The sequence below is a fragment of the Amblyomma maculatum genome, chromosome 10 (assembly GCF_055883805.1).
Source record: "Amblyomma maculatum isolate TAMU_Amacu chromosome 10, ASM5588380v1, whole genome shotgun sequence".
In the NCBI taxonomy this organism is placed as follows: domain Eukaryota; kingdom Metazoa; phylum Arthropoda; class Arachnida; order Ixodida; family Ixodidae; genus Amblyomma; species Amblyomma maculatum.
In genome coordinates, this window is record NC_139353.1 from 31,094,200 (window position 1) to 31,107,072 (window position 12,873).

Genomic DNA, 12,873 nt, shown 5'->3' on the forward strand with positions numbered 1-12,873 from the left:
TACATGGACACCTGGACACGAAGGCCTAGAAGGAAATGAGGTAGCGAATGATCTAGCCCGAGCTCTTACAAACCGGGCGGATCCCCATCCCTACCTCACCCCTCTCCTAGGACCCTACGGCGACAGGCTGGAACACCTACGGTTAGAAAGAAGAATTTTCTCACCACCACACAAACACCTTCCTTCCTCGGACGCTATAGACTGGAGAAAAATACAAACAAACACATTCCCTAATCTTCAAATTTTAAATAAGATAAGCCCAACAAAATACACGAGTTACTGTCCTTGGTGCGGTGCAAGCCCCACACTCTTTCACATCTCTTGGGAATGCCAGGACAAACCTGACCCAACGTTAATAGTGCCATGCCCGACACACGAGCAGTGGGAGGCGGCCCTGACCAGCGACAACCTGGACCAGCAAGCCTGGATTATCCAGCTAGTCCGCAAGTCAGCTGCTGCCAGCGGAGCCGTGGACTAGGGGCACCGACCACCCAGCTCCTGCGAATATTTACTGATTATATGCTCATTAAAAGTTTTCTCTCTCTCTCACAGGGATCCTCATTCACATTATGAGTTCGTAATGTAATAAATTTTGAAGTTTTAATGACTTGAAATGCGTTTTGTATTCGCGGGTCCCTGTCCGTCTCTGTGCGTACAATCAGGAGTCTCATCCGGTCGTCTAGCTGGTGTTTAAATGAGTTGTTTCACCGAAGTCTTCTAGAGTGTCCGACACAAACCCAGCGAAGAGGCATCGCCCCGAAATATTGGTGACGTCACGTAAGAAGATCGAATTACGGACTCGGCCGATGGAAGCCAAATTTACGACAGGCAGCCAAATTTTTCTTGATGAGACTTCTGATTTTTATTGCTTTGAAATAGCTGCGTGCCAGCCTTCGCCAGCCAAGGCCTAATTATTCGCGTCCCCCCCTCCTCCTCCTCCTCCTCCTCCTCCTCCTCCTCCTCCTCCTCCTCCTCCTCCTCCTCCTCCTCCTCCTCCTCCTCCTCCTCCTCCTCCTCCTCCTCCTCCTCCTCCTCCTCCTCCTCCTCCCTATATTAGCGTGCCAGTGTCAGCCCCTGGGAGGAGGGGGTGGGGAGAGACTGAAACATCGCCATGGGCACTAAAACTTGCTGCTTCCTGTTATGTGGAGCTGACCACCTGAATTTTATTTTTCGTCATTATAGTCTTCACGACCGCCACCAGAGACTCCTCTCCGAGTTGTTCTTTCGTGGAAATCAGAGCGCCCTATCTTAAAAGAATCTCCAAGGTTTCAAAACAGTCGGAGCGCCTTACACAAATGAAAGGCCCACGAGTGAGTGTTTTGGGGAGCTGCGTGGATTAGTGTGCAGCGTTTTTACCGCGTCTGTTTGTATCGTGCCTAATTAGCTGGGCTTTCAGGCTCAGCTTAAAAGTAAGGCGTAAATTGGAAAGTTACGGATCACTTTCAAAAACAGCTGGCTTTGCTGTTTGAAACGAGGTTTTCTTTGGGAGGATTTTCTTCTTTGTCGCGCTACACAGAACTCCACCAAATACAAAAATGGCCACGTGTCCTGGTCGATATTTGAGCTTCTAGTCACTGGAATCTTTTATTTTTTCTGTTGACTCTATTTGAGCTCTGCCACACGCGCTCCCAAAGAAAGAAATCCGCTTATCTCTGAAGTGCTACATCCGGCGAGACCTTGCGTTTGTGGTGGCCGTGAGATTTGTACCGGCAGCTGCTGACACAGCGCGGGAAGTGAGCGCGTGCCGGTTTTCATGGCATTGAATTCTGAATGCTAGGCTGTAGAATATCGGAACGCTTTTACTTGCTTATAGCAAAGAGGGCGTTTGCAAGTCGAGGTTAGCAAAAATCGGGACCTCAGGGTAAAACATGAAACGCTAATAGGAGAAACTGGGAGATGCTGCGCGAAACAGAGAAACAAGTTAACAGTGTTGCCCGCCTCTTGAGCATTGATATTAATTATCGTCGATAAATCTTGGTACGTCTGGAGCGCTGATAAGGTGCCCTTGAGAAGGGCCACAGGCACTCCCCCAGACGCACCAGCCGACAGTCTAATGCATCTTCTGTTTGACTTTCTCGACACGAGCATGAAATGCTATCCATATTGATCGTTAATGCTCGAAGTATTACAAAAAAAAAAAAAAAAAAAAAATTCCGACATCCTGTCACTTATTTTTTCGCACTCTCCACACGTTGTGGGCATCACAGAAGCGTGGCAGCATGGCAGAGGAGGACGCGTCGCTCTTCTCTTTCGATGTGACAGTTCACTGTTATGAAGGCCTCAGCAGAAACTCAATCTATCTGGCGTAATTTTTTTTTCTTAAATAGTATCGACCACCTGGTTCACCCGTCAATGTATTGCACACTCTTAAGGATTATTTGAACCGACAAACATTCAAAAAGGAGACGTAGTTATTAATGTATAAATCTTTAATTCGTTCAATACTAGATTATATGCTTCTCATGTTTGGACCTCTCATAAGCATTTTGACATTAACCTCATTGAGAGCATACAAAGTAAATCAATCACGTTCATATATCGTCGCTACGATCAGTATTTTTCACCATCTCATGCCTTCTCTTCTATAGACCTAACCCCTCTATCCGTACGCCGTCATACTGTGTTACTGAAGTTTCTGCGTTGCATCGTCAATTTTTCATATCGTGTACATACCATCTCGTCTATATTCCTTCAGATATTCCCCGGCCATGTAGGAGTCACCATAACATTCACATTAAGCCTTACTCTCCTCGCACTGACAATTTCAAATACACTTTCTTTCCGCGAACTATTGAGTATTGAAACCTTACCATTAGAACATTTGGGTCACTACCAATTAACGATTTCCCTTTAAAAATTAATTCCACCTGATTTCGTGTATCTTTTTTGGCGGTGCAGTGTATTGCTGCATTCATTTCTTTTGGTGCCGTATTTCATTGCTGCTGTTATGATAAACGGAGTTAAATTTTTATCCTCTGCCTTACTTCACCCATGTGAATTTAGTTTTTATTGTTTATTTGTTTTGTATGAAGTTCTGAAGCTTACAACATATTTCCTTAACCCGCTCCTGCAATAACCAAATGAAAAGGCTGCAGTAAAATAAATAAATAAATAAATAAATAAATAAATAAATAAATAAATAAATAAATAAATAAATAAATAAATAAATAAATAAATAAATAAATAAATAAATAAATAAATAAATAAATAAATAAATAAATCTGGTATAGCACTTTGCTTCAATGTTTCACTGCAAACAGCTTGAACCAAATGTCATTCCGAGTGAAAATAACTTCAGTTTTTGTAATTGTTTACGCTTCTGTATATTTCGCTTATCTGAGAGAGAGAGAGAGAGACCCTTCAATGAAAAGTAGAGAATTTTGCCGGCGTTTACACTTCGCTGGCATGCTACTCTGTATAGGAAGGGGAATTGGGGAGGGAAAGAGAAAAAGAACGGTGAGATAAATGCATTCTAAAGTGCATCGTGGATGGAGTATTGGTATAAAATGAAATGAAGAAATGCATAATTCCACAAATGTGCTTATAGAGTTCACAGCTTGAAAATGCCTGAGGGTAACATGCAAAGTGAATTTAGAGTTTGTCAAGAAGTCCAATCTCCTTAAAATATGTAAACAAAAAGTTCTTTGCGAGTCTCTGTTGCCTATAGGCAGGCTAAGGGGCCTAAAACAATGTGCATTGTTAAGAGGCACTGTGGAGAGCCTCTCCATGCTATGTCCATAGTACGCACGCTCGTCAGCATACGCAGGGCACTCAAGCAGGATATGTTCCACAGTTTCGATCGAGGCGCTGTTGTCACAATGCGGACTGTTAATTTGACCGAAACGGTATTGCAAGCCATATGTATATGCCCATTCAGGCGAAGTCATGTGGCATCGTTTATTACTAGAAAAATGACATTCAAAAATTTTCCCGCCATTCCATCAAGCTAGTACTCCTACCCCTGAAATTTTCTCTGTGATTATCTTTGGGAGATAATGGCTGAGTACAGTAGTAGTAGTAGTAGTGGTTGTAGTATAAAGCATTTACTTGGGAAAATGATTTAGTGGTTAGGGGCTGGTTTGGTCGGGTACTCAGTCCGGGTTTCCTTTGGCTGAAGTAGCTGCGCTAGCTCTTGCAACCAGGGACCTTTGCGTCGCGAGGTCGGAGCTGGACAGGGTCGAGTGGCCTACCCTCCCCGAACCGCGTTTATGAATCTCCACAGATAACTCGCTAGATAAGAAGATTAACATTACACCTCTGTTTCATGTTCTTCAAATTTTGGGAGCCTACAAGTAAAGCTGCGTTTGTAGTCTTGATAACGTATTTGTTGTTACAGGGCCGTAATGTCTCGGTACATGCCTTATCCAGTCCCTCCTCGGTGTTTCTTCTGAGGTACCGAATCGACACATGGGCCACGAGAGACACTGTAGTGGAAAACTCTGGCTTACTTCAGACTATCTGGAAGTTTGCCCTGACACGCCGACATCTCACAGCACACATGGTCTTTTGCATTTCGCCTCGATAGAAAGTGGGACCGAAGCCCACTTTCCAGAAGTAAACCCGAAGCCGAGTTAAGATGCCGGAGTGTTGAAACCAGAAGCCAGAGGCCAAAGCCAACGAACCAGCACTCCGAGTCATTGAAATTTTCATGAAGAAATCGTACTATGTAGAATGAAAAGAACTGTGACACTCGTAATGAAACCATTATAATTTATAATGGGCGCCTTTAGCATAAATCATGAAAGGCGACGTTTTTCCCATACCTTTTGCGGATTATTTCGAAACTAATTTGTATATTTATATTCGTCGGACAGGGATCGCAATGATCGGTTTTTATACACGTTTTGAAGTATAAACAAATTGTGTAGAGACCCTAGCACATATCACGAAGAGTAAGTTTTTTTTTTTCTTTTGTCCCCGGCCAGCTCTAGCCTGCTCACAGGTTCATTAATATGCCGCCATTCTCGACACGTGATGCATATACAGACACGGGCTGATAGTTCAAGGTTTAGTACCTTTATCACTTGGAACGTGTATAAAATTCCCTTTATTGTTGGTTTGATTTCATGTTCTCATAATGTTTGTTGCCAGTACTGTTGGACATAAGCGATATTCAATATTTTCCAAAATGCGGCGAAAGTTACTTGTGGATAACATTTATTTTTATTCTCAGCAGCATGCAAAAGATGTGCGGCAAGCCTTTATGAAAAATTTTCGCCTGATTGACTGAACTAGTGTTCTAAACTCTGCCGATCTTTTTTTTTTTTCTATTTTTGTTATGATACACGATTGTTATTTTGCTTGAAAAGGTAAAGTTTTTCTTTAGGAGTTAGCATCGCCGAAGTTATGGTAAACTACGTTCGAATTGCACATTGTAGTTGTTTGTGAGCCGTTTTTACAGTGCTACGTTTATTAGTAGTTCAAACTGCATTGACATTACCTGTGACGCATGACTGTTGTCAGCAGCAGTTCATGCTACTGAGTTCGAATGCAACCGAGTGAGATCAATGTGAACTTTCTATCGCGGCTCTCCGTAGCTTTGCGGAAGTTTTCACACTGGTTTTGCACTAAATTTTTGCACACCGTAAACATGGGATTCGAGCCTGACAATGCTAAGGACGCAAAAGAGAACAACGTGAAGCACAAAATAATTTGCTGGGTAGAAATTTTACACATACTTGTTTAGTGCTTAAGTTGATTGTCCTAATTCCCACAACTCTGCATTGTTAAATGTAGGATTAAAGCTCTGGAGAGTAACAAGGTTGACGACTGGGCAAGTTGGCTAGGGTTCATTTTAACCAGCCAAAGGACGAGACATAGGGAAGAAGAGGACAGGACAAGGCTGGACTAGCATCTGAATGTTTATTGAAAGGAGAGTAGCGGCGTGCGTTCAGCAGATTTTCGGAGTACAATATATGCCTCGCTTTCAGAAGGCAAACCGCCACTCACTCTCTCCTTCTTTCTCTCCACCCTCGATCGCAGGCCACTTCCTGTACTTCAGCTCTCGGCAGGGTGGAGCAGCGGCAGCCGGCAACGTGTCCTCACCCTGGTTCCGACAGGCGGCGCTGCAGCGCTGTACGCTGGTGTTCGACATGCACGCGTCCAACATGGCCGACGGGGCCCTCGTGGTGTTCCTCTCCAACCCGAACCACACTAGGGAGGTGCACAGGTTGCCCGGCAACTCGCTTGGCTTGTGAGTGCTCTCTCTCCTTCTCCAAAGTCGCTGAGGCACTGCCTTTGCATGTAGATATGGTGATCAGATCGACACAAACAATGGCAGGTTCGGTACTGAAGCTTCAAAAAAAGTGAAGAGCCCAGTGTAAAAGAAATATGTTCGAGTATAACTCTTGTTTTGGCTAGTTGTGCATAATGAAATTCACACGGAATACGAAACCACCGACGAGCACAAAGAAGGCACGCATATGGCAAGACGCTTGGAGAAAGTAAAGGGCGCAATGTAGATGAAATATGTAGTACAAATCGAACTCTTGTTTGGATCAGCTGTACATTACTACGCACTAGCTAACCCAAGCAAGAGTTCTACTACGTGGGCACTATACTTTTTTCGAAGTTTCCGCACCGAACCTGACCTTGTTTGTGTCAACCTGATCGACATCTCAATATGCCAGTATGGAGTAGCATCGTTCCTGTAGTCTGTGTGCCTTCTTTATCCTCTTCTGTTGCACCGTATTTCTTGTGAATTTCAATATGCACAAACTAGTCACAAACAAGAGCTCTACTGACCATCTTTGTGCGCTTGCAAAAGATCTCCACCCGGGGAGGGCGGAGGAACCCCCCCTCCCCTCCCCACGCCCCCTCCCCACCTCACCTCTAGGTTCGCTGCCAAACTGCCACAATTTTTCGCTGCCGAAGGGCACAAAATGATTGTTAGTTTGTACATATCCTGTCAGTACAGTGGAGTAGAAAACCAGTTCTGTTACTTATACTGGCAGAATGAGTTAGCCAGGTATTACGCTGTTGCTTCTGTGCTGTCTGATTGCAAGCTGTCACATCTAAGCACAAGAACAGAACATAATTTTGTCCAAGAGAGGGCGTATCGAAATGCGCGAATTTCCACATTTCTTACCGGGAACCTCACACATTTGTTCTCTCTCTACAGGTGGCAAAGCTTCAAAGCTCCGCTAGGGAGACAGGAACCGCCGTTCATAGTGACCATAGAAGTTTTACCCGGCAAATCGGCAGCGGGTCATCTAGCCCTGGACGACATCAGACTGGACAACTGCGTTCGACGTAAGTAGTCCATATAACACTTATGAATCCCGGAAACATCAAACTGGCTCTTATCTTCCCTGTACTCTTACCTGTTATCGCTCGTCGTCGTCAGTCGCTATGCTTAAGCTGCTACCTTTAACGACCATTTTAGGCTCAATACTTTCGTGTTCCATCAACGTCAGCCAAGCTGCGGTTCGCATTTGGAGCCTCAACGCTCCGATGTCGTGATAGACTCCTCTAGATAGGCTGTCCCGCTCAAGCCCGCATTTTGTTTTCGACTCATTCTAGAATGTTCACCGTGAAACCATATCATCATCAACAACAACATCATCATCATGTACTCCAAATTATTTCATCATCACAATAACGACTCATCGTGTATATCTATACAATTAACTCTGTCTTGCGCGAGCTTAGAAAACATTTAATATCTCATCCATACAAACCGAATCCCTGCCATCTCGTGATACGCTTGCGTTCTCATAGAATCCACTCCTTTTTCCTAAGGGTCGAGTGGTCGTCAGCTCTTCACATCAAATTTCCAGCCCATGTCCACTTCTTCTGTTTGATTTCAACATTCTATGACATTGCTCACTCTATCTTCTCTGATATATTCGTTTTCATAACGTTACAATATCATTTTCCTTTCCATAGCTCCCTGCGCGGTCCTCGGCTTATCTTAAACTCTTTCCGTTAGTCTTCAAGTTGCCGTGCCATAGGTGAGTACTAGCTACTGGCAAGATACGACCGTTAAACATTTTTCCTTAAGTGATCGATACTGGCGCTGTCTTTCGTAAGGTGAGAGCACACGCTAAATGCAACCTCATTCTTAGTCGATTAGCTATTTTAGGCTCGTGGTCCGCACCAGCGGTCACCACCAACCTACCAGGCACCAGGTGTATTCGCTTACCTTTTCTGATTCTTCGCTGTCTATCATAAAAAGTTAATCATACAACCCCCGTTTTATTGGCCTGTCCAGGTCCTCAGTCATGCTCTGCGATTCCTCACCTGAGTTACTTAGGAGAGTCACTTCACCACTTACTGCAGTGTTCCCCATTAAAGTTTATCCTCGACTGTTCCGAATACAATTCTTTGAATACCTCGTAAACAGGATAGTGGAGAGATCGTGTCGCTCTGCTTGACACCCTTTCTGATTGGGACTCGAAGCGACATACGGGATATGGTGGACGTCGTATTCTCTCCACGTTCTGGGGTAGAGTTGCACCACTAACTTTGAATGTTATAATTTGATAACTGGAGAATATTTTCTTGCTATATAATATCTATTTGATCTAATTAGCTACGAAAGGAGACATTTAACTACAGAACCAGAATTCTTGATGTTATTAATTCGAGGACATAGAAATTTCGTTCAAAAATCTTTGTAATTGTTAGAACTTCCCATATTTTAAGACGTATTTCTAGTGACGAAAATCTGCCCCAGGATTAAGCCAGCATCCCCCGAGTTAATAGGGAGTGTGCTAGAGGACCAGCCTTTTTACTCCCTTGCAGACTTATTTATGCTTACAGTGTATAAAGCTCCTGGCTACGCTCGAATACATCCCATTATACTTCCTTATATAGTTTTCCTAACGCTTAATGGTCATCTTCAAGTATTTCGTCATCTGAGAACGCTTGCCAGTCTGCTGTTTAGCTACCCTACCAAATACTTTACTATTACATTTGTAAGGTTATTATTCAGACTTCACCACAAAAATCGCCACCTTTAGTTGAAGCGGACTATATGCTTTCGAGCGAGTTCCTGTACTTCTGGAATTTCCCAATGACTACCAACTCCTCAATGCGCTCCTTCTTTGCGGTTCCTTTGTTCCCTCTTCAAATGAAGACTAATAGAGACTTCATTATCCGCAGACGCATATTATCTCGCCTAACTCCTCCACATTCGACATGACTCTCCGGAAAGCGCACATGGAATTAAGAGCAGTTGATTTGTATTCTGGTCGTTTGGCGTTCTTCAAGTCTGCTACCGGTTCTCCTGCTTTTGGGACGAAATATGTATATTTCAGTAAGCTATTCCTCTTTTCGGCGAAATTTACTTATAGCTCCGCTGATATTCCCTAAACGTATTCTATAGTCGTCCATTGCTGACAGTCGGGTTGGTAAGATAAACAAGAAGCCTATACTTTGGCACTGAAGTTGCCTTCTCAGTTTAGTTTACTGTGTTTTGCGTTACGACTCCACGTCTTTATGGCAACATTCGACTGTCTTATCATCGTTATCGGGCGTGGTGCGAATGTGTGTAACCCTACTCGAATTTCAATTCGTGCCTCACTTCATGCCTAATAGCAATAATAGTTCACCCTCTCCTTAATACTTCCAAATTCATTGATGTAACCACTAAAACCTTAAATTATCAAAAACCCTCCACCTCGTTCTGGTCTATGCTTTAAGCTATCTGCTAGCATCGTATGTGCCTCGTATCTCCCCATTAACTTAATTACTCCAATACTATACCATTTAATACCCGCTAGTTCTCAAGCAGCACTATCACTCTAACCTTCCCGAAAAGGAGTTAGTTATACGTCGTTAGGTTGCGTCGAGGTAGGAGTGTATAAGGGACTGCGAGTTCCCGACAGTGTTCCCGACAGTGCGAGCGAAGACGTAATGAAAGTGGTCGCTACGGAGTTCAAGGTAATAGAGCAATTTAGCTTACCATGATCCACGATGCGCTACCGTGATCCGCTGCGCATGCCCAGATTCCCTTGACACCGACAGATGGCGCCACATACTTGATGTGGGCACATAGACCTGCCGCGTCGGGGCCAATCAGCTTGTGCGCCCTGCCCACGCGTGGTAGAGGGTCACGGAGGCGGATAGCGGATCACGGTAGGCTAAATCTCTCTAATATGTAGAGGTCGCTTCAGTCACCTCTGCAGAAAACGTGATTGCTACGTTTGACAGCCGAGTGCGCGTGAGCATGCTTTAGCAGGCATGTGTTCTCTCGCCTCTGCCCAGAGCCAAGACGGATAGGGACCTGCCTGGAGACGCAGTTCCGGTGCTCCAACTCGACGTGCATTGATCGCCAAGAGGTTTGCGACATCCGCGTCAACTGCGCCGACGGCGAAGACGAGAAACAGGATTGCGGTGAGGCTCTGTTTTTCTGCTGTTGTATGCGAGTATCTCCTCTGAACATGCTTGATGGATGAACACTTGCCTGTCATGCCGCGCGATTGGCGCACTGGGGCTTTGTTCACCCCGAGGGCATTCCCTGTTTATTGTCAGTAAGGTGTGGTGGCTTAGTGAGGCTAGGAAATGAAGTAAAGAAAGAGCCAGAAGTGCCCGTTCATCAGCACCGGTATTTGAATTTGACGTCAGTGTCACTGCGGGCATTTATTCCCACGCTGAAGAAAGTTGTGCTCAATAATCTTACGCCAAGGTTATTTAGACGTTCTGGGGCACTTGTCCTCGAGGGAGAAAGTAGACTTTGAAGCCACTTTGAAGGAAACCAACTTCTCTGAGTTAAACATGCATCTCTAGCGAACTGTATACATTGATTTAAAATAAAATAGTCTGTCACACATGTACAGTCTTTGTCAAAAGTATACGACCCAAGAGGTTCGATTCCAAGCACTGTATAACACGGCTATTGGCAGCAATACTGGAATATCAATATAAGCTAGAGGAGAATGAGGGCGAGATTTTCCATCTATGAGCTTTCTAACGCTATAGTTGCTTTACGAGCCTCGTTACTGGGCTTAGAACAAAATTACTTGGGCCGTATACTTTTGACGAAGACTGCACATTGCTGTCTGTAGTGGAAATGACGTCTATACATCAGGCTACCTTACTGGCATTCTGTGCTAGTTTTCGGGGCAAGTGTGACCCAGTGACCAGCAGTAATTAGTTAATATTGTTATCACTCCCACAAGTTCCACGCTATTGGCTCACGGCCTGAAAACTTAGTTTAGTGTCCAATTTATCAAGCAGCTTTGATATTTTCTTTTTTAGGAGATTATTTCGTTCGTTTTCTGTCCATAATAAATAGAAAATTGGAACCGAATCTATCCAGCCCTGCCTGGGGCATTGTATTCCATGACGCAGAGGTAACGGGAAATATAATACTGACTAAACTTTCTTGCGTGCGCTGATGGAGTAAAACACTATTGAAAGTGATTGCTCGTTCGTGCAACATTTCTTGGGACTACAGAATAAAAATAAAAAGAAAGATAAGCATTTATTTGTTTAGATAGCGTGAAGCGTGTAGCAATGGGCTGTCAAGGTTCGCGACGAAGCAAGCGCAACATTGCCTCTAGCAATCGGCCCAACTGTCGCCGCCGTGTGGGCGAGTAGGCGGCAAACTGGAGAGATGGTTTCTTTCCAAGGAAGAAAAAAAAAAAAAAAAAAAAAAGAAAGCGCGGCATGGTGGGCGTACTATCGAGCAATTTGTCATTATCCCAAAGCAAACAAAGGCGACAGATTTCCGCAATACGCAGCAGGATAAAAAAGTACATTCTCGCTTAAAAGAAATGTTTTACAATGTTAAAGGCGTAGAAATATGACTTGAAATCACTAGAAGGTTTCAATTCATCGCACGCACACAAACACAAATATCAAATAACACAAAACAATGACGTTATTAGGCGCACGATTTATGACGTCGTTTAGCACCGTTTAGAAAACCCGCTCACGGAGGGTGGTACTGCGGTCACCAACAAGAAATAGGGCGAAAAAAAAAAAAAGGACACTGGAAGGATGACGGAACAAACTTAATTTTCGCGCCATTTATTGTTCGTGAATCCACGTGCCAACTGGACCGAATCCCCACGCTCACTCTGACGTCACAAAGTTGCACACCGCCATCGTCAAATCCTATGCAAGTGTGTTATTTTTCGCATTTTCCGATTTTTTGGCTTTCAGACTTAGTCTTGAGAAAGCAAAATCAGTTTCGAGATTTTTTTTTATTTATCTAATTCTGGCTCGCAGTGTTTGCATCTTAGAGACGTTGCTGTATTCTCATTTTACCGCACCATTTCACCTTAGTACAAAAAGAAATTTCGGCTTTTCTTGCCTGGAAATTTCTGGTGGCTATCCCACGCAGGTGACCTCTGTGAGCTCGGAATATAACGGCTAAGAACGTGTCACTTTTTTCTTTTTGGCCTGATTTGGGCAGTTCTAATTGGTTGTTTCAATTGGCGGAAACGGCGTTACAATCAGCTAGATTCCCAGTTTCGAACCAGTGACACTAGTGCCCGATTCTGTCGCAGTACGGCCAGTCCCGCAAAATGCCAAAGAGCACGCACAGAAATATAGTCGTTCCATAACGCTATATCAGCAGTCAGGACCAAAGGAATGAAGCTACGCATGAAATAAATAAATAAATAAATAAATAAATAAATAAATAAATAAATAAATAAATAAATAAATAAATAAATAAATAAATAAATAAATAAATAAATAAATAAATAAATAAATAAATAAATAAATAAATAAATAAATAAAAGGTTTTGCACGAAGCCAGCCTCAAAAAAGCGAATTCTCCACAATTCGTTTGATAAGAAAAGCAAGACCTTAAACTTGAATAATTAGAATGGGAACAGTATATAGATCGACGGAGTTTCGCTTTAGCTAGGAGGAGCTTTCGGGGTACTTCACTTTGTTCTAGCGGTAGTAGCCACACTT

At 43.6% G+C, this 12,873-nt stretch overlaps 1 protein-coding gene across 1 annotated transcript in view; it reads left to right on the forward strand.

The window, feature by feature from the left end:
- Alk (Anaplastic lymphoma kinase) overlaps nt 1–12,873 on the forward strand; it is a 110,867-nt gene that overhangs the window by 28,759 nt on the left and 69,235 nt on the right. The window contains exons 2-4 of the mRNA XM_084581245.1: nt 5,983–6,193; nt 7,121–7,251; nt 10,210–10,338. Coding sequence (XP_084437371.1) covers nt 5,983–6,193; nt 7,121–7,251; nt 10,210–10,338 — 471 coding nt within the window. The remainder of the gene's footprint in view (nt 1–5,982; nt 6,194–7,120; nt 7,252–10,209; nt 10,339–12,873) is intronic.